The sequence below is a fragment of the Malania oleifera genome, chromosome 3 (genome assembly GCF_029873635.1).
Source record: "Malania oleifera isolate guangnan ecotype guangnan chromosome 3, ASM2987363v1, whole genome shotgun sequence".
NCBI lineage: Eukaryota > Viridiplantae > Streptophyta > Magnoliopsida > Santalales > Ximeniaceae > Malania > Malania oleifera.
Genome location: NC_080419.1, coordinates 44,282,887 through 44,310,019, shown reverse-complemented (window position 1 = coordinate 44,310,019; position 27,133 = coordinate 44,282,887). Strand labels below are relative to the sequence as shown.

At 35.9% G+C, this 27,133-nt stretch overlaps 1 protein-coding gene across 3 annotated transcripts in view; it reads right to left on the bottom strand.

The window, feature by feature from the left end:
- LOC131150653 (probable voltage-gated potassium channel subunit beta) overlaps positions 1-26,406 on the bottom strand; it is a 29,156-nt gene extending 2,750 nt beyond the window's left edge. The window contains exons 1-4 of one of the 3 annotated variants that reach the window (XR_009135581.1): positions 25,526-26,397; positions 22,328-22,471; positions 4,220-4,384; positions 2,502-2,692 (exon numbers count right to left, since the gene is read on the bottom strand). Coding sequence is in view for 1 of the 3 variants with exons in the window: in XM_058101506.1 (XP_057957489.1) it covers positions 2,579-2,692; positions 4,220-4,384; positions 22,328-22,471; positions 25,526-26,089 (987 nt within the window). In the remaining 2 variants the exon portion in view is untranslated. Of the gene's footprint in view, positions 1-2,384; positions 2,693-4,219; positions 4,385-22,327; positions 22,472-25,525 lie in introns of those variants that run through there. The other 2 variants (XR_009135582.1, XM_058101506.1) reach the window with 2 other exon arrangements.
- Between the last annotated feature and the right edge of the window lie 727 nt (positions 26,407-27,133).

Below are 27,133 nucleotides of genomic sequence, written 5' to 3'. Positions count from 1 at the left end.
ATAGTAGCTCTGCTAAAATTCCCCATGAGGCTGCTCGTTCTGCTCTGCATAAAGCTGGGAACTTAGTTCCTCTAGTGATGAAATTAGCTGGATCTCTTCCCAAATGGGAAATAAGGAGGAAGGTGATAATAAACAGGCTGATTTGGTCATCTACTATTTGCTTTGTTTGGAGATCAAGAAACCAAGAAATTCCCTTCTTTTATGCTCAGACTCATCCTAAAGATGAAAGAAATGGTTGGGAGAATTGTTCAGGAAGGATGAGAAAGATGCGGTTGTTGTTGCTTTGTTAATTAGCTGTTTTGACTAGGTGCCTTGTCTGGCTTTTTGCTTCTTGTCCTGTTGGGTTCTGGAAGCTTGCATGCTACATGTTATGTACTTACCTGTACTAACCAAATTCTTTTACCTTGTGCAATAATAATAATAATAATAACAAAACAAAAGGGAATGAACGGCATGTTAGAGAGAGAATCTCTCCCTTCTCTCTAGGAGGCGCATGGCCGTGGATTGGTGTGAGGGCTGCTTCCTTGATTGATTTCAGGAGTCCCCAACAATCAGTTGTGCTTGTTGACAGATCGGTTCATTGTTGGACTGTACGAAGCTCATTTAATCCGATTGGAGGCAGATCTTCTGCTTCTTTTTGGGTTTTGAAATTTGGACATCGTCTTCCCACTTTCCCGCCTATGCGGGAAGGTTTGAATTTTGAAGCTTCAGTTCAGTAATGGGGCATCGGGATGCTTCTAGAGACAGGGAAAGATGCACGGGATGAGGAGATGAAGGAGGAGAGAGATCTTGAACTGAAATTTATTAAAATCAAAGGAGGTATAAGGAATGAATGGGTTAAAAAGAAGCATGAGGAGATTATGGCCGAATTCAAAAGACTGTCAAAAATAGCTTCCCAAAGGGTTAATGCATCTTCGAAGGGACTGAAATCGTCGGAGGAATTGCTAGGGTCTCTTCGTTCGCAAAGGGGCATGCATGTTGATCAGGTGAAGGAAATATCAAAGGAGGGTGTCAAGAAAGTCCAGAACGAAGGTAGTCATAGCAGATGCCTGTGTGATGATGGAATGTGTTGTAATCAACAGGGAGTAAAGAAGAGCACGAGTCTGTGTATCGAAGGGAGAACTGATGGAGGAAAAGGGTCTACCTCAGACCAATAGTTCTGAAAGTGAACATGAGAAGAGTTGTGAGAAGGTTGTCCCATGTGATAAAGCTCTGTAGGGCTTTCCTGTGGGGTGTAAAGAAAAGGCCTCTGGTTGCATGGAATGAAGTTTGCTTACCGAAAAGGGAGGGAGGTATGGGGGTAATGGATTTGAAAAGCTGGAACCTTGCTTTGCTCTCTAAAACCTTATGGAATATCCATGACAACAAGAATTCCCTATGGTCCAAGCGGGTGAATCAAGTTTACCATAGGGATGGCTGTCTACGGGACGCTACGGTTAAACATGATGACTCCCCCCTATTCAAGAGACTCATTGAGATGAAGAACAGGCTGATTATTCAATGTGGAGACAATAGGAAAGCAGAGAAGATGTTAAGATGCTAGGATGAGGGTCAGAAGTTCCAATGTCATGAAGCATATCAATTCTGGAGGAATAAAGGGAACAGGGTACCATGGTATAAGCTGATCTGGAAAATCCCTTGTGACCCGAAGCACTCCTTCGTACTGTGGTTGGCTGCTAAGGGTAAACTATTGACTTGTGACAGATATAAAATGGAAGACATGGATGATACCTGTGTAATGTGTGGGGTTGAAAAAGAGATAGCTGACCATCTATTCTTCGAATGTAGAATTTAGAAACTGTTTTGGAGTATGTAAAAGGATGGCTTGCCCAGCCCAGGGTGATGTCCACCATCAAAGCTAGCACTAAGTGGATGATGAAAGAAGTTAAAGGAGCAAGCATGCAGGCGGTGGCCAAGAGAGCATGTTTTGCTCTAAGTGTCTACTTGCTATGGCACTTTCGAAACAAAAGGAGGTTTGAAGGAACCGTTACTCAACCTAATACTATTGTAAAAATGATTCAAACTCACTTTTAGTATAGTATATGACAAGTTTCCCTTCCTTTGTACTTGAAGTGTAGTTATTTTGGATACTAGAGCCCCTGGAAATGCCCAGAATCTAATGTAATTGGAATCATAGATGACTAAAGTAGTTAAGTTGTATATGCTTAGAATCTCCTGGGTATATATCCTTTTGATCTATATAATTATAATTTTCAGATCAAAAATAATAATAATAATAATAATAATAATAATAATAATAATAATTGTTGGATCAGAATTACGGCTGCCACTTGTCTCTTACTGCTACACAAACACCACCTGTCATTGATTCAACCATGTGCAAAATAACCGCCATACGCAGGAAGGAGGCGCGTAAAAACCAGTAAAGAGAAAAAAAAATAATAATTTTAAATCCCTTTCAAGTCTCATCAAGTTGTTGCATGAAAAAAAAAAATGGATGAATCACACCACTTGTAAAAATCCTTAATCACAGTCCGTACCAATAAAAAATAAATTGGAACAACATATCTGCGAAGAGATGCACCAAGTAGTAGCTATTGATTTGTAAGTGTTGCATTCATCTGTATGAGTCGGGACGCTTTGGCTTGGTTTGAACAACAGCCTCTATCTTCTCCAGCACAGCAGGAGTCAGTAATGGAATGACATCTACAGCCTTCATGTTCTCCTGTATCTGCCTCAACAGAATACAAATTGCATGAGGGGAAAAAAATCAAAATTATCAAAAAGAATCTCACATAAATGAGTGCCAGATCTATATAAACAGAAGCTATTCATTGAAGCAGGGAAAAGAAGAAGAAAACGAACCAGAAAGAGTAAAACCTACTCTTTGATCAATCAAACAAGATCACACCCAGTGAAAATATTGGATTCCAGAAACAGAAAATATAATGCATCTTAGGTTTTGGAGAAAGGTTTCTGCAAAACCATGTATCAAGCTTACTACTATTTTTCACCTTCCCCCAACCTTGCACTTGGAAAAATAATCAAACTGCACCTTTTCCCCTTCCACTTACTCCTTCATGCCTTCACTCTTCAATTTGGCATATAAAAATATAAGCAATCATACCAACCCAAAATCTTGACTTAACCATGTGCACTAATTGAAAGCTTGTAATGCTTTTTCAGTGTTGTTTCTTTCCACTTAAAAGACAAAGGTTACATTTGGTTCATGGAATGGTCAAAATAATAAGAATTTAATAGCTTATAAAAGAATGTCTCGTTGTAAAAAAGCAAATAACAAAGCAGAAATTTTATGAATCTATAACAAGGAATAAACAATGGGAATATCAACGGAATAGAATAAGATTTAGAATGCATAATTTTATTTATTTATTTATTTTTGTAGAACTTGGGAACAGTTGTTTCTTATTTATTCCATACTATAGATTCACAAAAAACTTGGCATTATCATTTTCTTTATTGTGACAATTTAGGTTCTTTTGTAAGATATCAAATTCTTATATTATGACCATCCTGAACCAAATGTAACTTTCATTTGAGTAGAAAGAACTACAATACTAAGAATCCATTACAGGTTTCCAATCAATTCACATGGCAAAGTCAAAAATCAAAATTTCTTGTGAATCCATAACATGGAACAAATAAGAAATAACTATTCCCAGATTTTACAAAAAAGTTATGCATTCTAAAGCTTATGTTATTGCATAGATATTCAGATTGTAAAATTTGGGAATGGGTGTTACAAGTTGGATATTATTATATTTGCATGCAATTTATATTACATCCCCTTATTCCATTCTATTCATGGAAATAGGCAGTCAACAAAAGAAACATAACCTAAGAGACTCGACTAGAAGAAATTGGCATAGTAATACATAAATTCAACTACAAACAGTTGCAAGGATTTAAATCATGTTTTTTTTTTTTTTTTTTTTTTAAACTAGGTATTAAAGGAAATAAGGACAAGCAATCCAGTAGTAAAAAATTTTAACAAGCACATTCTCCCGTGGGGCTTCAAATTTATTCTTGCCTTGTTTAAATGTAAACACAAGTGCCACTTCCAACTTTGAAAAATATTGCACAGTGAATATAATGGAAAATAAATACATAAGAAACATTCTGCATAAATAAATTAACTGGCATGTTGACTAAACATATGCAACAAAATAAAATGAATATGAAACAAATTATCTGACTTCAGAAACAGGATGGATAGGATAACATAAAGGAGACTAACCTGGGCCTCCTTTGTAGCACCAGTAATAACAGATGAAACATTAGGATTTGAAGCACACCAAGCAATTGCAAGTTGAGACAAAGGCACACCCAGTTCATCCGCAATTGGTTTCAGTCCATTAACCTTCTTCAGCACATCATCAACCAGTGATCTGCTGGCAAGATTCTACAAGAGTACAAGGCACAAAACATAAAGTTATAGCATGAAGAAATGAAGTCTTCATTGACTGCAGGTGAATATGCACCAGAAGGAATGAAGACTTAAAATGAAACACCACATGCAAAATTTAAATAAAAAATCAACTAGATAACACTGGTATAATGAACTCAAAAGAATCTAATATTCAAAATCCTAAGCTGAATATCTCCATCAAAACAAACTTATTCCTGCTTTACAGTTGATGAACTGCACTTTGTCTCCATCTCAATTCATTATGGCTGATGCATAAAGGACCCATTAGAGTCTTACATGGTGTACTAAATATATTAATCAAGTGTTTTAACTTTTCAGTTTTAATACATTTTCTTGTTTTAAATTTTCTTTCAGAAACTGTGAGAAAGTTCAGTAGGCAGTTTCTGCATGTTTTATGTGAATTCTGAACTTTGTAAGATTGATAATAAACCAATTAATGACTCATAATGAAACTTTCGGAAATGGTAACGCTAGGAACCAGTTTGAGAAAATTAGTTTAGTTTTACTCCCAGGATATCAAGTACAAAAGCAACATATCTATCAAGAACATTCATGGAAAAATATATGGGCCTAGGGGGGAAAAAGGGAGTTGTACATGATTTTTAATGACAAGAAAAAGTGTATGATAAGTTACATAGGGACTAGGTTCAATAAAAAACATAGTAATAGGTACTAGATATATAGATGTCATTAAGGATATGTATGCTAGAGACTAGTTGTAGGAATATATGCAGAGCCCCCAGGGAATATCTAGGTGTGCATCAAGGATCTGCCTTGAATCCAATCTTTTTCCTTTCATGATGGATGAACTTAGGACATACCCAAAATAAGATTCCATGGCATATATGTTGTTTGCAAATGATATTGCCTTGAGGATGAAATTAAAGGAAAGAGTAGAATATATGTTGAAACCATGTAGAGAAGTTTTGGAATGTAGATGCCTTAAGTAGAAGGTAAAATACATGAAATTCAAGTCATTTTAGGAGAAATAACGGAGAAAAATTAAACTTGATGATAAAAAATATTCTTAGTACTCGACGATTTGATTATCTTGGATCTATTATGCAAACCAAAGAAGAAATTGAAAAAGATGCAACACATATGGCTAAAGCAGAGGTCATGGAGAAAGTGATTAAGGTGTGTTTTGTGACTGTATCATTTGCAATACAAAGGAAAGCTTTGTATGAAAGCCCACATGGATAAAAAATTTTGAGCAACTCAAAAACACCATATCCAAAATGCAAATGTTGTAAAAAATTGAATTTTGCTTCAGATAAGTTTTTCGAGTCAGTTTGATTTTCAAATATTTTTTAACAGCCCTACTAGGTGAGGTCAGCTACATGAATCCTTTTCCGTCATTTTACATGGTTTTGGGCAATTTCTTCTAGAAAATTGAGGATTGTTAAATCCTCAATATCTCATTCCGAGTTATTTTAGGTCTACACTTATCCCGTCTACTGCCACTACCAGTAAGTAGCTCACTTCTCTGTACATAATGACCTAAATGCCCAAAACATCTCAGCCCCATCTCCCATATCTTATCTTACACAGGTGCTACCCCTAACTTACCACAAATATATTTCGTTCGTTAATTTATTTTTAACACTAGACTGCTCATCCACCTTAGCATTCGCATTTCAACTTCTTTTTTTTTTAGATATGTTGTTTCTTAGTTGTCCAACATTCTAATTCATACAGCATAGCTAGTCTTACAACTGTCCTAAACTTAGCTGGTCTTGTAGCCATCCTATTAAAATTTCCTTTTTAATTGAAGGGTATTCTACGATGACACAACACGCTCGAAGCACTTGTCCATTTCACCAGACCTGCTTTAACTCTATATATTAAATCTTCTTACGACTCGCCTTCAACTTGCATAAAAATTCAAGGTATTGAAATCTACCAGCACTGTTAATTTCTTGGCCATCAAATTTAAACTTCTTTCAAATATTCCTCCTACCCTGCTTGAAACTACATTCATATATTGTCTTAATTCTACTGATCCTAAAATCTCTAGCTTCTAAAGCTTCTCTCCATAACACTAACTCAGATTCTACTACAGTCCTAGTCTCATCAATCAAGACAATATCATTCGCAAACAACATACACCAAGAACCTCATTTTGAATACTCTTTGTAAGTTCATCCATCACTAAACCAAAAAACATAGGGACTCGAAGCAAATCCAACACCTGTTGTGGTTGGAAATTCCCTCCTCGCCACAAGTAGTCCTAACGCAAGTCAATACTCTATCATACATATACTTAATGACATTTGTATGCCTACTACATACTCTTTTGTTTTTTCTAGAACCAACCATACAAGTTCCTTGGGCAAAAGTCAATAAAAATCACGTGCAACTCTCTCTTCCTTTCCCTAAACTTTTCTATTAATCTTCTTCCATAATCAATCTTCTAGGCATAAAAAACTCTACCTCTAACCTTAGCCTTTTTATTGGTAATTACCCTTTTTCCCATAGTTCCATTGTATGACTTTGTGGAACATAGTTTCATTGTATGACTTTTAATTCCACAATGGTTGCTATAATTTTGAGTATCCCCTTTGTGTTTTTTGCATATGTACTGAAGTTTTTTTCCCTTCAATTTGCGTGGCATTTTCTTAGTTCATATGATTGTGCTAATAAATTAGTAAACCAAATAATTTCATTGTCATCTAGGCATTTCCAAACTTCGATAGGGATGTCATTTGATATTATAGCTTTTTGATTTTTCATGTTTTGTAATGCAAACTTAACTTCATTAACTCTAATTTTGAGAAAAAAAAATCTCAGAATTTCAGCCTTTTCCTCATTTGTCAATTCTATGTTTAAGCCTTCTATTAAGTAACTTTGCCATCTTTCTTTTGTGCGTTCTTCTTTAACCAACACACCATGTCCTCATTTTTTATACATTTCATATTTACCCAAGTCCTTGATCTTCCTTTCTCTAAACCTAGCAAGTTTAAATGTCTCTTTTCCCATCTTTTATATCTAACCTAGTATAAAAATTATTATATGCCTTGTGTTTAGCTTCACTAACAAATTTTTCTGCCTCTTTTCTTGCCTCTTCATATTCAATAAAGAGAAATGAGAGGAAAGAATGCAAAAAAGACTCAAACTTATTTTAGTTATTCATAGCCAGCCTAACATTATAACAACAAGGGCCCATAATTGTAGTTATGATACTGTAACAGCCATATGGTTGCGAATTAGAGGAATTTTGAGATAACACCCTGTTACAGTCTTAAAAGCCACCACTACTACCTGTTATGCACCAATTTTTAGAACTACGTATTCTCCTTTCTCCTTCTTGCCTTATCTCATTTGTTTATTTAACTATTTGAAAATTTTCCTAATTGAGTGTCCCCCATTTCTCCATCTGCCTCTACATGTCATTGTATTGTTTACCCCCTTTACAATCACCCTCACCTCCACGTTCTTATTCTACAAACATTCCACTGTCTTATTGCCCTTTTTTTTTTCTAAAGGTGTCACCACTGTTATTAATGAAAATTGTTTTCTTCTCTTTAGGTTATCTCCATAATTTTAAAGTTTTAGAATACTCTCCCTTGAAAGATTCAAGAAAGGTGAGAAGATTCCTTCTTTTTCTATGCTTTTCATCTCTCCAAGTTTTGCAAAATGGTGGCCTCCATTGAGAACAGCCAGTTCAGAAAGTGCAGCTCTCTCTCAAACACACAAAATTATAATAGAAAATATTTTCCCTAATTTGGAAAATTTTAATAAATACTAAACCAATTTTTTCAATGTAGAAAATCTTTCCTAGATACAACAAACTTAACACAAGCATCTAGCCCCATACTGCACTATTTTTTTATCATTTCGAAAGCTCTCCCCCTCCATACAAGCAAAAAGATGACAAAGGGACAAAAAAAAAAAAAATTCATTAGATAAAGAAAGAATATACAATCAGAAGAGAAGCCATCTCCTTGACGAAATCTGGGAATCCCCAGAAAAACAAAACATAAAAAAGAAAGCACAAAAAAAAAATACAGCAAACTCAAATCAGCACGCCCTTAGAAGGGACTTCCAATCCTGCTGAACATCTGTCAAACACATCTCCTTCAAATTTCCATTGCCCACACATGACAAAGAAACCATAAAAATCATCTTTTCCCACACCAACCATTATGGAAGAAAAAAAAACTTAGTTTGTGTTTCCTTCCACAAGCCCCATAACACTACAAATAAAGCACAATTCCATAAAGTAATACCTTCCTTCCTCCTCCCAAACCCCGCAAAAGATATTACCAAGAACTCCTCCACTGTTCTTGGACAAACCCAGCTTTCTCCAAAATAATTGAATAGCCCATTCCAAACCATCCATGCAAAATTTCAATGCAAGAAAAGATGAGGAACTGCTTCTGAACAATCAAAACAAAGCATATATATGTCAGCGGATAGAGCGTTTAAAGGTCTCCTCATCTGAGCAGGTCATTAGTATTTATCCTATTAAGCACAACCAATCAAAGAAACGCTTTACTATTATTGGGGATTTTGACCTTCCATATTGCTTTGTTGAGAGGAGAGGAGTGATTGGCACCAACCAAGAAATCAAAAAAGATTTACAAGAAAAAATAGCTGAAAATCCAACAACCAGGATCGACTATCATCCTCAGAAGATAACCCTACAATTATTCAACATAACCAAAAAGAAGATACTTCACTAGTTTCCCTATCATTCAAGGCTCTCCTAAAATGGAAATCCCAAGAAGGTGGAGGATTGCCAAAATCTACAATAAAAGAAGAAATTGAATCATTTTGCCCTAAGCTCAAACGAAATAAACAAGGAAAAGAGGTGGCCAAAACAATATTCCCCAACAAAATATCTTTCCAAAAACGAATGTTGCAGCTCTTACCCATCATGAATTTGGAATGGGGAATAAAGAGAGGGTAAATCAAGGAAATAGCTTTCCACGAGCTTTCCGAAGAACATCTACAACCCAAATTAGTATCCCACCCATTCCCATCAAGTCCAAATTTATTTTTGACAACTTTATGCCACAAGGTAGAAACCTCTAACGAGAACCACTAAAACCATTTAGTCAAAAGAGTCGTGTTCTTAGACATCAAATTTCCAAGACCCCAACCCCCCTCTCTCTTAATCCTACACACTACTTCCCAATTCACCAAGAGATCCTTAAAACCCCTTATCATTGACCACAAAAAAACTCTCATAATTCTCTCAATCTTACTAGTGATTCCCATTGGAATTTTAAAAATAGACAAAAAATACAACAGAATTCTAGAAAGATAAGCCTAAAGTACAATAATCCTCCCTCCCAACACTGGACACTCTCTCCACCACAGAATCCCAAAAATTAACTACTTTAGGATTTCCCCCCAAAGGAACCGCTAAATAGGACATCGATCACCCCAACTCAGCCTACCCAACTTCCAAGGCTAATTCCCTAACACTCTCTACAGGCACGTTAATAGTCAAAATTCCACTCTTTCCCACATTAATCTTCAACCCCGAGACCCTCTCAAAAATTTGAAGAAGCCCCACGTTATTTAACAAAAAGCTTAATGTCCTCCAACAAAGAGATATTATCACTCGCAAACTGAAGATGTGACACCATCATCTCCTCCCTACCCACTTTATGACATTTCACTATACCTCTATCCACCGCTCTATCAACCAACCTACTAAAAAAATCTGCCACTAACACAAACAAAAATAGAAAAAGAGGATCCCCTTTTCTAATCCTATTCGTAACCCTAAACCAAGATGTAGGCTCACCATTCACTACCACCGCAAAATTCACATTAGACATACAACCTTTTGTCCATTTACACCATCTTTCTCTAAACACCTTCCTCACTAAAATCTAATCCAAAAAATTCCAACTCACTTTATCATAAGCTTTTTCAAAATCCAAATTAAAAACAAGCCCCTTCTTCTTCCTCCTAAGATCCTCAACGGTTTCATTTGCAATCAAAATTGCATCCACAATCTGTCCCCCACAAATGCACTCTGCCTTTGAAATTGTCTCATCAAGCACCATACTTAACCTATTAGCTAGCATTTTAGTGATTATTATATAAGCATTAGAAACTAAGGGGCTGTTTGGTATCAGTGTCAAAAATTAGAGAAACAAAAACCGAAAATGAAAACCAAAAACCAGAAATAAAAACTAAAAACTAGAAACCAACAACCTGTTCACTTAATTATAAAACTAATACAAATTTAAAATTTAATTAAAAAATGCTCAGTTTCAATTTTAAATCAAATAATATTATAAAATATTATTAAAATAATTAAATTACAAATAATACACATTAAAAATTATTATAATAAAAATAAATTCTATTATAACTATTTTAAATAATTGTTCTACTTTCAAAATTTACTCTACAAAAAAAAAATTATTGGATATGACAATTGAAAATTAGTAAATTGGCTTTATTATTATATTTTGAAAATTATGGTAATTTTTCTTTTAATTATATTTAAATTCATACGATCATTTAATTTTGATTTTAATTTAAAAGTGTATAAAATGAATAATTTAATCCAAAAAAACTATTTCTAGATATTAAAATTTTTGGTAACGGGTTGCCAAACAACTGAAAACCATAAAATCTGGTTTCCAATTTTTTGGCGAACAGCTGAAAACTAGCAACAAAAACAGAAAATCGAAAACAACAACGATACCAAATAGACCCTATGTTAATCGGTCTATAACTAGAAATCTTGATGGATCAATTTTTCTTCGGCAACGAAGTGATAAAAGTAGAATTAATACTCTTACTAAGAACCCCATTCCAATGGAATTCATTAAAAACCTTCATAAGGTGATCCTTCACCACTGTCCAACAATCTTGATAGAAAGATAAATCAAAACCATCTAGCACAGGAGCTTTATCCCTCTCCATCCCAAAAACTGTAGCCTTTCCTCTCCTCAAAATGTCTCTCTAACCAAGCTATCTTATCAATAGGCAAAGGATCCCACTCTAATCCTTCCACCATTGGTCTACTCTCATCCTCCTCAAAATACAGATTATAATAAAAATCAGTGATCTCTGAAACAATTCTGTTAGAGTCCGTAATAATTAACATCTCCCCCCCCCCCTCCCCAATCCACCTCCATCTCCCTTATCAAATTCTCTCATTCTTCCATTAGCTATCCTATGAAAAAAAAAATCTAGAATTGCAATCTCCATTTCTAACCCACTTAAACTTCGTCTTTTGCCTCTAGCTTCTCATTTCCTCAAAGATCAACTCTTCCAATTCATTTTTCAAAGAAAACCTTTTAGCCACTTCCTCACTCAAAAGGGTCACTCCTATGGTTTTAAATCGCAGTAGTCGGTAGCGTAACATAACAGTAACGGGTGTAACGGGAAGCGGGGCTGCGGGAGTAGCGGATGTTACATAACGGGAAGCGGGTGTAACGGCCGTGAATTTTTTTGAAACATGCACAACCTTGTGCATATTAGTGTACTTGCATGTTTTAAACTTTTAGCCCTTCTTAGAAAGAGTTTTAGTGTATTTTGGGTCCTTTAGTTCGAGTAACTAAGTTTTCTGGTAAGGGCAACAAGTTTACATTTGTTTTAAATCACCATTGATAGAAAAATTAAGTGTGTGTGTGTATTTATACTTCTCATTGTTTTTATCCATGATAAATTCTGTGTTAAATTAATTAATAAAACAAAATACATTATACACTCCTTTAATCTATAAGGCATACAAATAATGCAAATATAAAATAGTCAGAAAATAAAGAAGGTTGAAGTTGAAAAATATAGACCATAAATATCACATTACTAATATTATCAAAATAAAATATTTTCCAAACAAGTTAGTATTTTCAAATTGTTAATTAATGCATCTATTGTGAGTATTTAAAGATATAGTAAATTTTGTATCATTGTCATACTCATTATAACTTTTCTCCCTCTTGTAACTTGGTATATTGAGAATGATATATGAAAGAGAGGGAAAAAGTGAGAAGAAAAAGTAAAAAAATAAAATAATTTTTTGGTGTAATAGTCCTGTAGCGGTTACGTAACGGTCGTAGCGGCCTTTACGTAACGGTCGCGGTCCATAACGGCTGCTACGGCCGTCATTTTTCTTCCCACCGATTTCGTGGTGTGTAATGGTATCGGTAACCCAAAAAACTGTTACGTAACGGCATTACGTAATGGTCACAGCCTTTATTTAAAACCACGGTCACTCCTCCTTCCGTTTCGTCTAACTCTTCCAAATCTCCTAGAATAATATACTTTTTAACCCTAATATCTCCAAGCACCTCCCTATGCCATACTCTCAATTTTTCTCTCAACCTCATCAACTTTTTCATAAATCTAAACCCCTCCTAACCTCTTTCCACCTCCTCATCCACGAATCCCTAACCAAGGATTGAAAGGAGCCATGGTCTAACCACATATTCACGAACCTAAAAGGGTGGGGCCCCAAGGCACTTTCCTAGATTCCAACAGTATAGGAAAATGATCAAATGTGGGTCTCGGTAATACTACTTGAGATAGATTAGGTAACTCCTCCTCCTAGTCATTAGAAAACAAGAACCAATCAATTCTACTAGCGCCCCCCCAAAAAAAAGCTGACAATGAAAAATTGCCATTAACCGAGGGAAGATCCCTCAACCCACACTCCCTAATAACCAAATCAAACTTCTGCGTACATGCATTAACCCTGCCATCACCCTTCTTTTCTTGAGGGAATCTGACTGCATTAAAATCACCACCCACAATCCACCTCAGCGAGTAAAAACCAAAAATAAAATAAATGAGCAGGGCTAGAAAGACCATACGCAGAGGAAATCCACCATTGACCCCTATCCCTAATTTCAAGAAGGACCAAAAGAGAGGAAAAACCAACCAAACTATTCACTATAGTAATAGACCGAGTATCCAATAACACTAGAATGCCGCTGGCAACACCCCAAGAGGGTGAAAAAAAAACCCAATCCTTACACTGCCCTTCTTTAATCCCTTTAACAACCTCCCCGTCTACTAACTCAAGCTTAGTCTCGAGTCAAAACAATATCAGGTGATATCCTTAGTAAACCTCCCTAATCAAACACCTCTTTCTAGCATCCCCTAAGCCTTTAACATTCCAACTAATAATCTTCATAATCTAACACGCTTACCCCCTTTCCCTATCCATTTTCTTCCTCCATAATTGATGCAAGAAGCCAGATTTTTTAATTCTTTTTCCACGCTCTTTTTTTCCCTCTCACAAGTTTTTGGACTCAACCCCAACATGACCTCAACACCTATAGGACTCACTAACTTTAACCCCATATCATATAAGAGCTCATTTGCTGTAGTCCCCCTCACTAGCCCCTCAGCCAACACCAAAGTCACTTCCCCCATTAGTTCCCTCATTGTGGCACAAAGACTCAGCAAGAAAAAAGGACTGAACAGGAATAGGTAGAATATCTTTTCCAGGTTTCGAAGAATTCAGATCACCCATTGGATCACCCATTTGTACAAGCTGGAAAATTTAGTGAGAAAGGCCATTTCCCAATCAAGGGCATTTCTAACCAAAGGAACATTCCAGGAGAACCCATACTCCATAAACCAAGGGTAATTGTTAATTAAGGCATCTTTATCAAACAAATGGAAAGGAATTTAGTGCTAAAGGGGGACTAGCTACGCCAAACATCATGCCAAAATAAAACATTGTCCCCATTCCCAACGTCAAAACTGATGTAGCAAAAGAATTTATCCCAACTACTCCTAATAAATTTCCAAACTCCAACACCGTAGGCATAGGCACCTTTCACTTCTTTCATTGCCCAACCATTATGATGAAGACCATATTTAAGGGCAATGATTTCCAATAATGATCCTTCCCCTTCATAGATCTCTAGGGCCATTACCCCAAGAGGACTTGGAGAGAGATTTAAGCCCCAAGCCTTCTTTTTGATTTGGTTGTTCAATTGGTCCCCATTTAACCAAATGACATTTGAATTCTCTCCCAATCCACCTAGCAGGAATCTTTTTTGAATTCCTTCCAACCTTTCAGAATTGAGCAAGGGAAAGGGAAGAGGGACATAAAATAGATCAGGAGATTAGAAGTGCGCTTGATGAGGACATGTCTCCCAACTTTTGCAAGGCAATTCTTTTTCCAACTAGCCAATTTCCTCTCAAGTCTTTTGATGATTGGGTCCAAACTCTTTCCGTCTTCAAATTTGGCTCCAAGAGGGAGACCAAGGTAGGTAATAGGTAATGCCTATTATTTGAATTTGGCTCTAAGGGGAAGATCAAGGTAAGTAATAGGAAATAATGGGGTCCAAAAATGTTTTGTTTTTGTTTTATTTCAATTTGTTTTGATGCTCTTTTATGCTCTTCAGGAGGACTAGTTGTCCTTTATTGTTGTGTTGTAATTGTTCTACTATTCTATTAAAAATTTTCCCTTTATCCAAAAACCCTAAAAAAAAAACACCGATTTGTTACAATATAATAAGAACTTGTTTGGAATTGATTATCTTCATTATTTTAAAGGTTGGATATAGATTAAATAAAGATAACAATTGTTAGAATACCACTTCACCTAAAAGCTTAAGCTATTAGCGGTGGCGGATCCAAGAACCTACAGTTAGTGGGGGCTAAGTTGTTGTGCCCCAAGAATGAGAAAACTCTTTAAAAATTTTTTAATTTATTTTACAAGATTTAAGTTTTTTTACAATTATCCAATCATAATAATGAACTATTACATTATTAATTTAGACATAGCATTGGAGTAGTACTAATAAAAAAAAAACTCAACACTTCACTAAATTCATTCCAAAAAAATATAATACAACTTACAATTGCCCTTTATAGGCTTTCATGTTTTGCAATCGCTCCATAATAATCTTATTTGTAATGTTATTGAAAATCCCTCTCAATATATTCATCCAACAATTTAGGGTTTAATATGGAAAAAATAACAGTACACCTCAAATAAGGATGCATAATAAAATAATTCAATGTTCTACATTAGTTATATGAAATTTTTAGAAGATATAGATAGAAATCTAAGAATCTAATATTGTTTATTCGAATCAGCCTGCAAATAAAATTTAAAAAAAAAAAAACGGTTTAAAATTTTGAATTAGCCCTCCCAAATCTTGTTTAATTGGACTTAAACCTAATGTTGAGTGGGGGCAAGTCCCAAAGCCCCTGCTGCTCTAAGCCTAATATATGTATATTATTTAGTGATTTTTTGTGAACATAGATCCCCCCCTGGCTATCAAGTTGTGGGCCAACAATATATATCAAGCTTTAAGACTCCCCCACACTTGGAGAGATAAACACACGATAATAACACCCATCATAGGGTATACAATAATTTTTTAAATATCACACAATAGAAGCGGGCAACAAGACTAAAACCCAGGATCTCCAGCTAACCAGCTCTAATACCATGTTAGAATACCACTTTACCTAAAAGCTTAAGCTTCTAGGTTGCGAGCCAACAATGTATAATGTATATCAAACTTTTAAAAAAATAATAACCCCTATGCAGACATTTGTGCAAGAACAAATTTAAATTTTAAGCCAGTCTAAATTTTTTCCCAGACATTTCTATGGTAATGCATACATTTTAATTGTTGCAAACAGTTGTCAAAGTTTCCTGCTACATACACAAATCATTTATTAACTTCTTACATCTACACAGCCTTGAATTTCCTTAAATTTTCTTATGCCAGAAAGAGTTGTCTCGTGATACTTATTTCATGCAAAAATAAAATATAGGTATTTTTAAATCAAATGCTTTTTTATATAAATAAAAAACTGTATTAAAGGAAGAAATAAAAGTATATTACAATGAGGACAAGGTTTTCTTCAATAACGAAAGGGTGACAACAAAAGATAGAATAGAAAAATAAAATCCAAACGACTCTAATGAAGTAAAGGAGTCCGGTCACGCTGCAAGTCCTCTAAAGCATTCCTCTGAAAAAACCATTCACCAGCACCCCAATGCAACATAAGGGACACCAATCTATTCTAAATCAAGTTATTAGAAGTGGCAACACCCTTAAAAATTCTAGCATTCCTCTACATCACCACAATTTTTTCCAAGATTTCTGGACAAGTTATTCCAAAGCCTCCAAGAAAAAGGAAAAAAGGTGAGAACAAATGAGAGCAGGTTTCGACAAAGGATACAAGCATCTGGTGGCAAGGCCCTTTCGGGTGTGCACTTCTGAAGCAAGTCATTAGTATATTTTCTTAAGGATCAGCTCTTATCTTAGAAGGAACTCTAACTTCCCAAATAAAATAGTCAAGCAAAAAGCGATTGGCATTGGGAACACAAAGCAAATAAGCAAATGAGAACCAAAAATAATCCCTAGACAAACCTAAATTCCAATTTTTCTATCATTCCCCAGCTGAAGTACTGAACATTAAAAGAAACAAGAACATGAATCAAAAAAGGCAAGATCATTTCTCCCTCTCCTGTCAAAACTCCTCACAAAATGAAAATCCCCAGGCTGGTTTACCTCGTGTGAGAGAAGGAAAGCAGAAAAGGACTTTCATGGAGAGTAGATAACCGAAAAAAAACAATAATACATACAAGCCAGAGGAGGAGCCTCCCCAATCCAATGATCCTCCTAAAAATGAATTTTATCCCCATTACCAACTCTATATCCAACATTAGCTTAGAAAATGTGACAAATCTGTGATACAAAATTCCATGAACTAACCTAAGTGATGTTACCTTACACTTCAAGTGCCATGACCACCTCCCTCAAGGAAATGTTTTTGGACGACAAATTATCTAATCCCGAACCTCCCTCCCTCTTTGATCTATTCAGTCTCCCACTATACGAGGTGATCTCTACCCTTTTTACCCACATGAAATCCCTCATCGATTTTTCTAATCCCCTCACCACACACACAGGAATTCAAAGGGGCAAACAATACAGCAGTATGGAGGAAAGACAATGGACAATAGTGACACCCCCCCCCCCCCCCCCCCAAAAAAAAATAGTTAAAAAAAAAACCCCCCCTTTCCACCCATCTAGTCTCCTAGCAACTCTCTTGTAGACTACGTCCCAAAAAGAACCAGTAGTAGGATTACCACCTAGACAGAAACATAAATAAATAAAGTGCCCACTCAAAACACCAGTACCCACTCTACTAGCAAAGATGCAATTCCCAGAATGCTGCTCTTGGAAAAATTAATTCTTAAACCTAACACTTCTTCAAACACTTTCAAGATGGATAGCATAATAGAAAAGCTACTCACATCCTTTGAAAGAAAGAGGATAGTATCATCTGCAAATTGCAAAATGTGAGACCAATGAATCCAGTCCCACATTGATTACTTCCACCAAACCTCCCATTCATTCATTACTCAAAGCACCTGCCACAAGGGTAAATACAAAAGGGAAAAGAGGCCCTGGCAGAGACACTAGAAACTCCAAACCAACATTTGGCACCTCCATTCACTAAAACCAGAAAGAAAGGAAAAGACAAAAAAAAAAACACACGCACACACATACAAATAGAGAAGAGAGACATCCTCAAATATATTCCCTCCATCTTATCTCAAACCCTTTCTGTCCAAAACTTCATCCTAGAAACCCAACTAACTTGATCATGTGCTTTTCCAAAGTCCAATTTCAAAACCAAAGCCCCTTTTTTCTTTTCTAACATCTTCAACAGCCTCACTCATCTAAAATCCTATAATCACAAATAAAAGCACTCTACTTATGGGAAATGGTATCCATCAAACTCCATCTAATCTGTCAGATAAGACTTAGTCAAAATCTTAGAAACACTAGAAACCAAAGTACTGACCCTAGTGGCACAATATTTTTAGGGACAACGGTAATAAGAGTTAAATATTGCTCCTAGCCCACCACTCCATTTTCAAAAAAAAAAAAAACTATTCAATATACTGGAAGTATCATCCTTCAAAGAATCTCATCAATCATGAGAACAGGCCATTGTAAACCCATGCAGCCTAGAAACCTTTTCTCTATCCATCTCAAACAAAGTGTCTCTAATTTCTTGTCTGTTGGAATCACAGTCTTACTCCACCATAAGTGAGGGATTTTCTAATAAAGATAGGAGGTGCCGCCCTCTTTTACCCAAAAAAAAAAATGTGTCTCTAATCTCTTCTTTCTCAAAGGGCCTCTCAAGTCATTGTGATTTTTCTTCTGTACTAGGGCATCAAACCAATTCCTCAATCATAGCCCTACCATCATCCTCCTCTAAAAGCAAGTTTATAAAAATTAGAATCATTTCAGCAATACAATCAGAATCCTAATAGCCATTTTACTGTTATCCTGTTTTTACTCGGCAACTATCCTTCTCCTCCTACCACTAGCCACCTTACAATTCCCAACTACGACCTATTTCATTCTAATGCTCTCATGGTTCTCAATTAACGTTAACAATCCACGTAACGGTAACAATCACGGTGTAACAGTCGAAGCCATCACGGAAATTACGCAACAGGTAATGATCACCACATCTGTGAATTCATTTTTTGCATTAGTGAACTTCTTAAAATCATCTAGATTCGCATGCTTTGATCGTAAAAATCCAATATACTATACTTTAAATTATTAAAATTTTAATCAATTTAAATGTAACATATACTACAAGTACTGAATCTCACTTGATTGTTTTAGTTGCTAGTGGCAAGGAGAAGCATGCATTTGCTACTTTTCAATACTTTATTGATTATAAATGAAATTCAAACTGATTTATCATTGATTATAAATGATATACTATACTTTAAATTATTAAAATTTTAATCAATTTAAATGTAACATATACTACAAGTACTGAATCTCACTTGATTGTTTTAGTTGCTAGTGGCAAGGAGAAGCATGCATTTGCTACTTTTCAATACTTTATTGATTATAAATGAAATTCAAACTGATTTATCATTGATTATAAATGAAATTCAAACTAAGAAATCATAACTATAAAGAAACATAAAATATAGAATACCATCTTTGTACTCTTTGTCTTTAATGGAATTTTTGTTATCCAAAAAATAGAATATAAAATGGCCATATGTTAAGCAAGAACAAAAATGCATACAAAAGAACGTATATAGTCTCCAAACTAGTGTAAGAAAAACAAAAATAAAAAATAAAAAATAAAACTGAAAGAACTTAGAATACAAACATGTGTAAATTAATGAGAGGCAAAGTTGGGTCTATTTTATGGTAATTATTGAAAGAATGCATACTAAATGTAAAGGAAAATAAACCCAAAAAATATGTTTTTTTTTTTTTAGAAAAATCACCAACTAAATAAACCAACTTAAAATTGAGTTTCTAAGCTTCAATAAAGGGCAAAGAGAGGAGAAAATGCGAAAAAGGGACTAAAAAGCCTGTTTTTGTCATTCACAGCCAGTTTGGCACTGTAACGGCCTGTAACATTCCATAACGGACCACAACAGCCATTACGGTTGTGAATCAGCGTACCTCCAAGATGTCACCCCATAATGGTCTCGGAAACCACCAATATCGCTACATAACATCCGTAACAGCTGTTACACACCAATATTTAATACTAGAGTGTTCTGCCTCTGACTTGCCCCATACCACAAAAGAACATGTTCAATCTCATTATACTCTACTGAACTCTTCGTCCAACTAATTCTTCTAAGAAAGGACTCTCCTTCTCTACTCTATCTCACCTTGCTTCTATGTAAGATCTCCCTTTTCCTATATGCACACTACCAAAAGCCTAGTTCCAAATTCTGGGTTTATGCACAAACTTCAATCTCCTCATAAAACACCTCCCTCCCCCAACCCTTCCATGTTACACTCACATCACCACTCCTCAACAAAGGCTACAAAGCTTTGAAAAGCATTATGCATCAACCCCATATTCTCTAGTCTAAACGGAGTTTGGGGCCACTTCACAGGATTAGACTCGAACACTAAGAGGCAGTGATCTGAGATCACTCTAGGAAGCACTTCTTGGGTTAAAATTTTGAAACACATTCCCCCACTATGTCATGAACAAAAATCTATCAATTCTAGTAACAATTGTCCTATTCCCAACACAAAAACAAAGTGAACTGAACATTAGAGAGAGTTATATCTCCAAAATCACAATCCCTAATAAAATAGCCAAAACCCCTAACTCCCAATTTTTCAATAATGGAGCTAATAACATTAAAATATCCCCCTAACCTCACACTTTTGGCTGAGCGGTGAATCTTCCATCCAAAAGCACCTAGTCCTGGAAGAAAATTCAAAGCTTCAGAAATATGACATTTCCCTGCATTAGCCAAACTCATCTCTTCTTTGACAATTGGCACCCACGGTCCCTTGCTTAAAAGTTACAACCCCCACTCTGCAGAGCTTGGTCTCTCCATTACAGACGCACTAGCAGAAATTATCCTCAACTTGGCACTGACTAAGACAAAGCTCAGCTTCCCTCCAGGCAACCAAATCAAAAAATCAGACACTCTCACCATGCAACAACCAAAGACACCACAATCTGGGATATCAGCCCCTCAGGCACCTTCAGTTTTGCTCAGCCTGGAACCTTTTGAGGAAGAAGCTCCCTGCAGCTGCTCGGTCAAATGCTATTTAATTCAAAAATTTCATCCTTAAAGCACGCTACCACCTGCTGGCTCACCCTTCTAAACCCCTTTCCAACTATAGACAGCATCCTCAAATGGGGAACTAAGCAGAACAGCAATAGCCCTTTGCCCCCTCACAACTCAGCAAAAGAGTAAAGGAACCACATCTTCTTCAGCTGCCCTTACTCAAGTAAGCTGTACATCAACGCCTCTACTTCCCTTGATGTACACTGAATACAACTAGATCTCCTCCCTCCAGAATTCAAGTCAGAAGTTCACAAGGAGAGCTGTTCTGCTCAAGCCTCATTCACCAAATTCAAAGAAGCAGGAATTCTAGGCTCCATGGCAAAATCTCTTCAGACGCTAACCAAGCCATTCATAATGTTTCTTTGACATTCAAGCTAGAATGGGTGACCTTATGGCCCAAACCCTTTGTAAAGGAAAGCCTAGCCTTCCTCCTCGTATGATTTTTTTACCTGCCTTCCCTCTTGTATAATTTTCTTGTTCTAATAAATTCTTATTACCTTTTCCCAGAAAAAAAAAAAAAAAATTTTAAATTGCTTACAATAAACAGTTTGTAATAAAATTTTAGTTACTACAAAATAAAATAATTTATTCTAAGGAAATTTTTCATAGCATGTCCACGAGTTCGGTCCATCCTCTATGATATTAGGAATTGAACTCTTAGTAAATTTGATTTTGTTTTTAATTTTAATTGTGAATTCAGTTTTAAAATTTTGTTTGGGTTACATATTCCTTTCCTTGTATTTAAAAAATAAATAAATAAATAAGAAGAAGGAGACACATTAAACAGAAGGAAATACAATCAAGAGAAGACAAGAAATCCTCAGCAAGAAAACTGAAAAAATTAAACCACAACAAAGCTTTAGCTCTACTTTTTAAGTAGTTTAAATTTATTTAATATTAGTTTTCTATAGCAGTTAATTATGAACATTTGTTTTATTTTTAATAAAAGTATCTATAAATTGAATAATATAACATACTTAAATCAATATTTTCTACCTGCTCATGTGCAACAAATGTAACAAATTTAAGAAAAATCACACAGAGGATGGGAATGATGAACTGTTTCATATTTTAAGGCACACACTAAGAAGAATTCAATGGTGAATTTGGCATCAAAACCCCACATTTGCACTTATGAATATATGAACCCAAGCATGCTGCAATCATGAAAAATAGCAACAAGAAGAGACATGACACAAAACAGGTTAGAAGGTCTGCTAATAAAAAAATAAAAGTAATCCAACAATGGTTAAGAAATGATAAACACTAAAAAGCAATCATTAAACAACAGGGAAATATACTAACATTTAAAAAGAAAAAAAATAGAGCAATCAAAATTAAAAATGTGAAAGAACATTTACCTTGTAATTTTCTAGTGCAAACCGACTATCAGCCGGTATGTTTCCCTTGCTGTATTTTCCAGTCAGCACTCCAGATGCAAGTGGACTCCATGTTGTAAGACCCAGGCCATAGTTGCTATATAGAGGCAGGTATTCAGATTCAACCTGTTTGTGTAATTAGGCCAGAAATGAGTACCAAGTAAACAATGCATCAGAATGTATCAGACATTACAAAAATTTCTAGCAACCAATAATGATCTATATATAAAAAGCCATTCACATGGTTAGGAAAAAGATATCACACAAGTGCAAAGCTCCATGAAGAGAGCTAAATTCAAAAACAGATGATCAAGCTGCAGTGACCAATCACAAGGCACGCCCAGTCTCCGCTTCTTTTCTTTTATTTTATCCTATAAGTTTTGGTTTTAAATTTAAATATTGCGAACAAAAGAAAAGAAGATCACCACATTGCCCCTTGTGTGCTAAGGCTAACTGCCAGTAAATGATGAAGTTGGATACCTAGGATACAGCATGTTCTAGGTCGCAGCACAGGTATGATTATGAGGTCCATGACATTGCTTGGTATGTGATACGTGTGGATCGGCTTCGTTGCTCCGCTATTTCATATCATAGTATACTCTTTGAAACATTTATTTAGGTTGCATACTAAATATTGAAGGCAACATCAGGATGATAACTTTTTTAGCCAAGTGCATCTTGATTAAGAGTTAATTTGCAGAAATAACATAAAATGAGATGTTAGGATGTAATAACATAGTTGATTTATTAATTGCCATGTAACGAAAACATTAACATGATAGGAATACAACAAAAATACAAAAGCATTGATGGTTTACTTATTTTAGTATTCCAGCACACAACACAAATATTAAAATGATAGGACTTATCACAAAAATATGGAGAAGTTGAAGGCTTGCTTCATTAATTTTAAGTAATATTTAATCTAACTGTTAATAGGCAGCCCCAAACTGATTTTTCATTGAGAGAGAGTGCAAGCACACGGAAGGACGGGAGAAGGGTGCGTTCGGGTGGTGGGTAGAGATTGGAATAGCACTAACTGAGATCTCAAGAGAAAGAGAGGTCGCAAAGCCAAAGATCAATTAGGCTGCTGCTCCTTCTCCTTCTACTGAGAGGAAAAGATCCACATTGAATGGACATCTACTTCTTCTTCATTCAGACTTCAAATTTTATTTTTTTTATTTTTATTTTTTTCACTGAATAGTGCTATGGTTTCATGTGTTTGCAGTCAAGCTACACACAACATGATTGTCACTAATTTTAGCAATCCAGCACAAATACCACCATGATCTGGAATACAAAAGAATTTCAAATTGAGTCACAGCCCAGATTGCCTAGGCCATAGTTGCCATATAAAGGCAGGCACACAGATTCTGCTTACATTTGCCCAGTCAGGCCAAAAATAAATAGAAAGCAAATGATGCATCAGAATATATCCATTACAAAAATTTGTAGGCTGATAATAAGCTATATATAGACAACTGTTTGCAAGGCAAGGAAAGGAATATTATATGTGCAAAGCTCCACACATGGAGCTAATTTAAAAACAAATAAATCAAGCTGCAGTGACTACTCACAAGGGACATCCATTCTCAGCTTATCTTATCCATAAATTTTACTTTTAAGTTCAACTATAGTAATCACAAGGGGAAAAAAATAAAAAGAGACCACATGGACCCTGGTCTGCATAAGGCTCACCGCCAGTAAATAACAAAATTACTCATTCTTTCATGTTACTGATGCTTTTGTAGGATGACTATCAGGTACAAGGACAATAAACAATAAAATAGCTAAACATGGGATGTTCTCAGCACTAAATTATCAGGTAAAGCAGTCAACTAACATTCACATTCTGCAAGTAGAGCAGACACTCCTTTGATTTATTGCAGATATTTTACTTTTGTAACATTGCTGTTGATTGATTAAAAGTTATTGCAGATATTTTACTTTTGAAACATTGCTGTTGATTGATTAGAAGCTATCTTTTGGAACTTTTAGCAAATCGCCTTATAATGAAATTTGAAGCCATTAAACAAGCAATAAAATGGCAAAGATCATGTGCTATAAACAATGCGGAGCAATGAATAATGACCAGTAAAACGTCTTTGTCTCCAAATATGAAAATAAGCATAATGATTGGATCAATCGCTTGGCTCAAGCATTGCCAATGAAGTCTCCTCCAACATTACTGTAGTTGCTCACCATCCATATAAAAGTTGGAGAAGGCATATTTGACAACGAAGCAAGTAAATCTAGTCGATACAATGCCAGCTAGTTTTCTAGTCAAAGAGACATTCATCCAAATAAAATTTGAAGAAGGGACAGTTGACCAGGAAGCAAATAAACCTAGTTCATGCATACCAGCCAGTTGTCTAGTCCGAGAGACCTTCATGCATTTATATAAAGAAAAATGCTGAAGGATGCAGGCTCATGCACATTGCAGGAGTTCAGTGGGTGCATCACTGCTGCGCCCACTGAAAACCTGCCACGGGCCTGCATTGCATAGAAATACCCTTATATAACCAAAAATGCTCCTTAAAACAAAGTCCACCACATTAATTCATTCCTACTGTTTCATAGAGACTACAAAACCAAGGAAATCAACTGCGTCACAAGGCCTAGGAGTAAGATACTGAAACTTACTGGAAATCCATCTAATTACTCCACATACTTCTTTGATGAAAAAGGAAAGGGTACCGTATTTGAATTGAAAACTAATCAAACAATTTGGGCTTCTCCTTGAACAGTAATCCATAGTATTGTCAAATCCCGTCTAATACTCCATTTTTTTTTTCAATGCCGGGGACTGACAGAGTTTTCAGATTTACGTTGAAAAGCTTGTGTAGGATGGGGATCCCATGTCTGTTTCAGAATTTAGACGAGAACTACTCAATTTGAAAGTAAGTTAGAATTGAGAAATGACGTGACCATTCCGGAAATAAACCGAAATCCACATGGAGTGAAACACTCAATTTGTATAGCCAGAGAGCAGCAACCAGTACCAAAGCACAAAAACAACATCAATAGCCTCCATCAACAGCCTCCAAAAAAATAAAAATAAGAAAACAAAAACAAAAACAATCCCAGTCTTCGTCCGACACCAAAACCACAAAACAACAATAATATTAAAAAAAAAAATCCCCATCTGGTTCTGCATTTTTAGTTTTAAGAGCCATTCACCTTGTGCCTAGACAACAAATTGTACTCCGGCTGCTCCACAATGGGGCCGACGAGATCCAAGCGCTCCGCGACGCCACACGCCTCAGTGATCTGCTGCGCCGACCACTCGCTGGTGCCCCAATAGAATGCCCACCCGTGATCGATCACGTAATTCATGGCGCGCACGGTCTCCTCGATGGGCGTGGACGAGTCCGGGCGGTGGCAGTAGATCACATCGACGTACTCCATGTCAAGGCGTTTGAGGGAGGCCTTTGTGCCCTCCACGATATGCTTGCGGGAGAGGCCCTTGTCGTTGGGCCCGGGGCCGCCCCAGAAGATCTTGGTGGAGACGACAATATCGGATCGCTTCCAGCCGAGCTCGCGGATGGCCTGACCCATGATCTCCTCGGCCCGGCCATTGGCGTAGACCTCGGCGTTGTCGAAAAAGTTGACGCCGTTGTCTCTGCAGCATTGGAGGAGGGACTTGGCTTCTTTAACGTCGAGCTGGTTGCCGAAGCTGACCCAGGCCCCATAGGAGAGCTGGCTGACCTTGAGCCCTGAACGTCCCAGGTTCTTGTACTGCATCTTCTAGTCCTTCTGCTGCTGGTGGATCTGAGACCAAGAAGAAGAAGAAGCAGAGCAGAGACAGGGCTGGGTCAAGAATTAAGAAGCCAGGGGGTTCGTTGTAGTTTGCTGCTGAGGCTGAGGCTGAGGCTGAGGCCTGAGCTGAGCAGTGTGCTTAGTAGACACTTATCACAACTGGAGAATGCTGTAGATTTATCGCGAGCGGTGGAGGGGGTTACGAATTAGCAGATATGCCATTTTTGTTGCTGACGCTGAGCATACAAAGATGCCTTTAGGGGGCGTCTGCTTCACGAAAGCAAAAATATTAAATAATCATCAAGTTAAATTTTAGACCAAAACAATTACATAATTTTACCTAATTTTTCATTTTTATAACATTTGTATTAAATAAATAAACTATAATAAATAGTTTTGATACTATTTGCTTAGAAAAATAATTTTATTTTTAATTTTTTAAATACTTACAAACATGTCTTATTATTGTTAAATTTAACTCTAGAAGTAGAATTCTCATAGTAACAAATTTTGCATTAAGCTTATCACGAATAAAGTTCTTATGTTTTGTGAAAATTCTTTATTTTTAAAAATATTAAATAATCATCAAGTTAAATTTTAGACCAAAACAAATACATAAGTTTACCTAATTTTTCATTTTCATAACATTCGTATTAAATAAATAAACTATAATAAATAGTTTTGATACTATTTGCTTGGAAAAATAATTTTATTTTTAATTTTTTAAATACTTACAAACATGTCATATTATTGTTAAATTTTTCAAATTTATATAAAAAGCCTAGAAAATATTTTTCGTTATTTTTCTAGATTTCTAACTATTTTCATATGGGAGCATGAAATTTAGAAAAGTTTCAAAATGTTTAAATGTAATTAACCCAAAATAACCCATATTTACCACAGTTAAAACATTTTTAACCCGGCAAGGTTTGGGTGGCTGAACCGTGGTTCGGTCACTTAAACAGACTGAGTTACAAATGACCTTTAAATAGGTTCGGCAGCCTAAGTCCCAATTCGGTGGTCTGAATC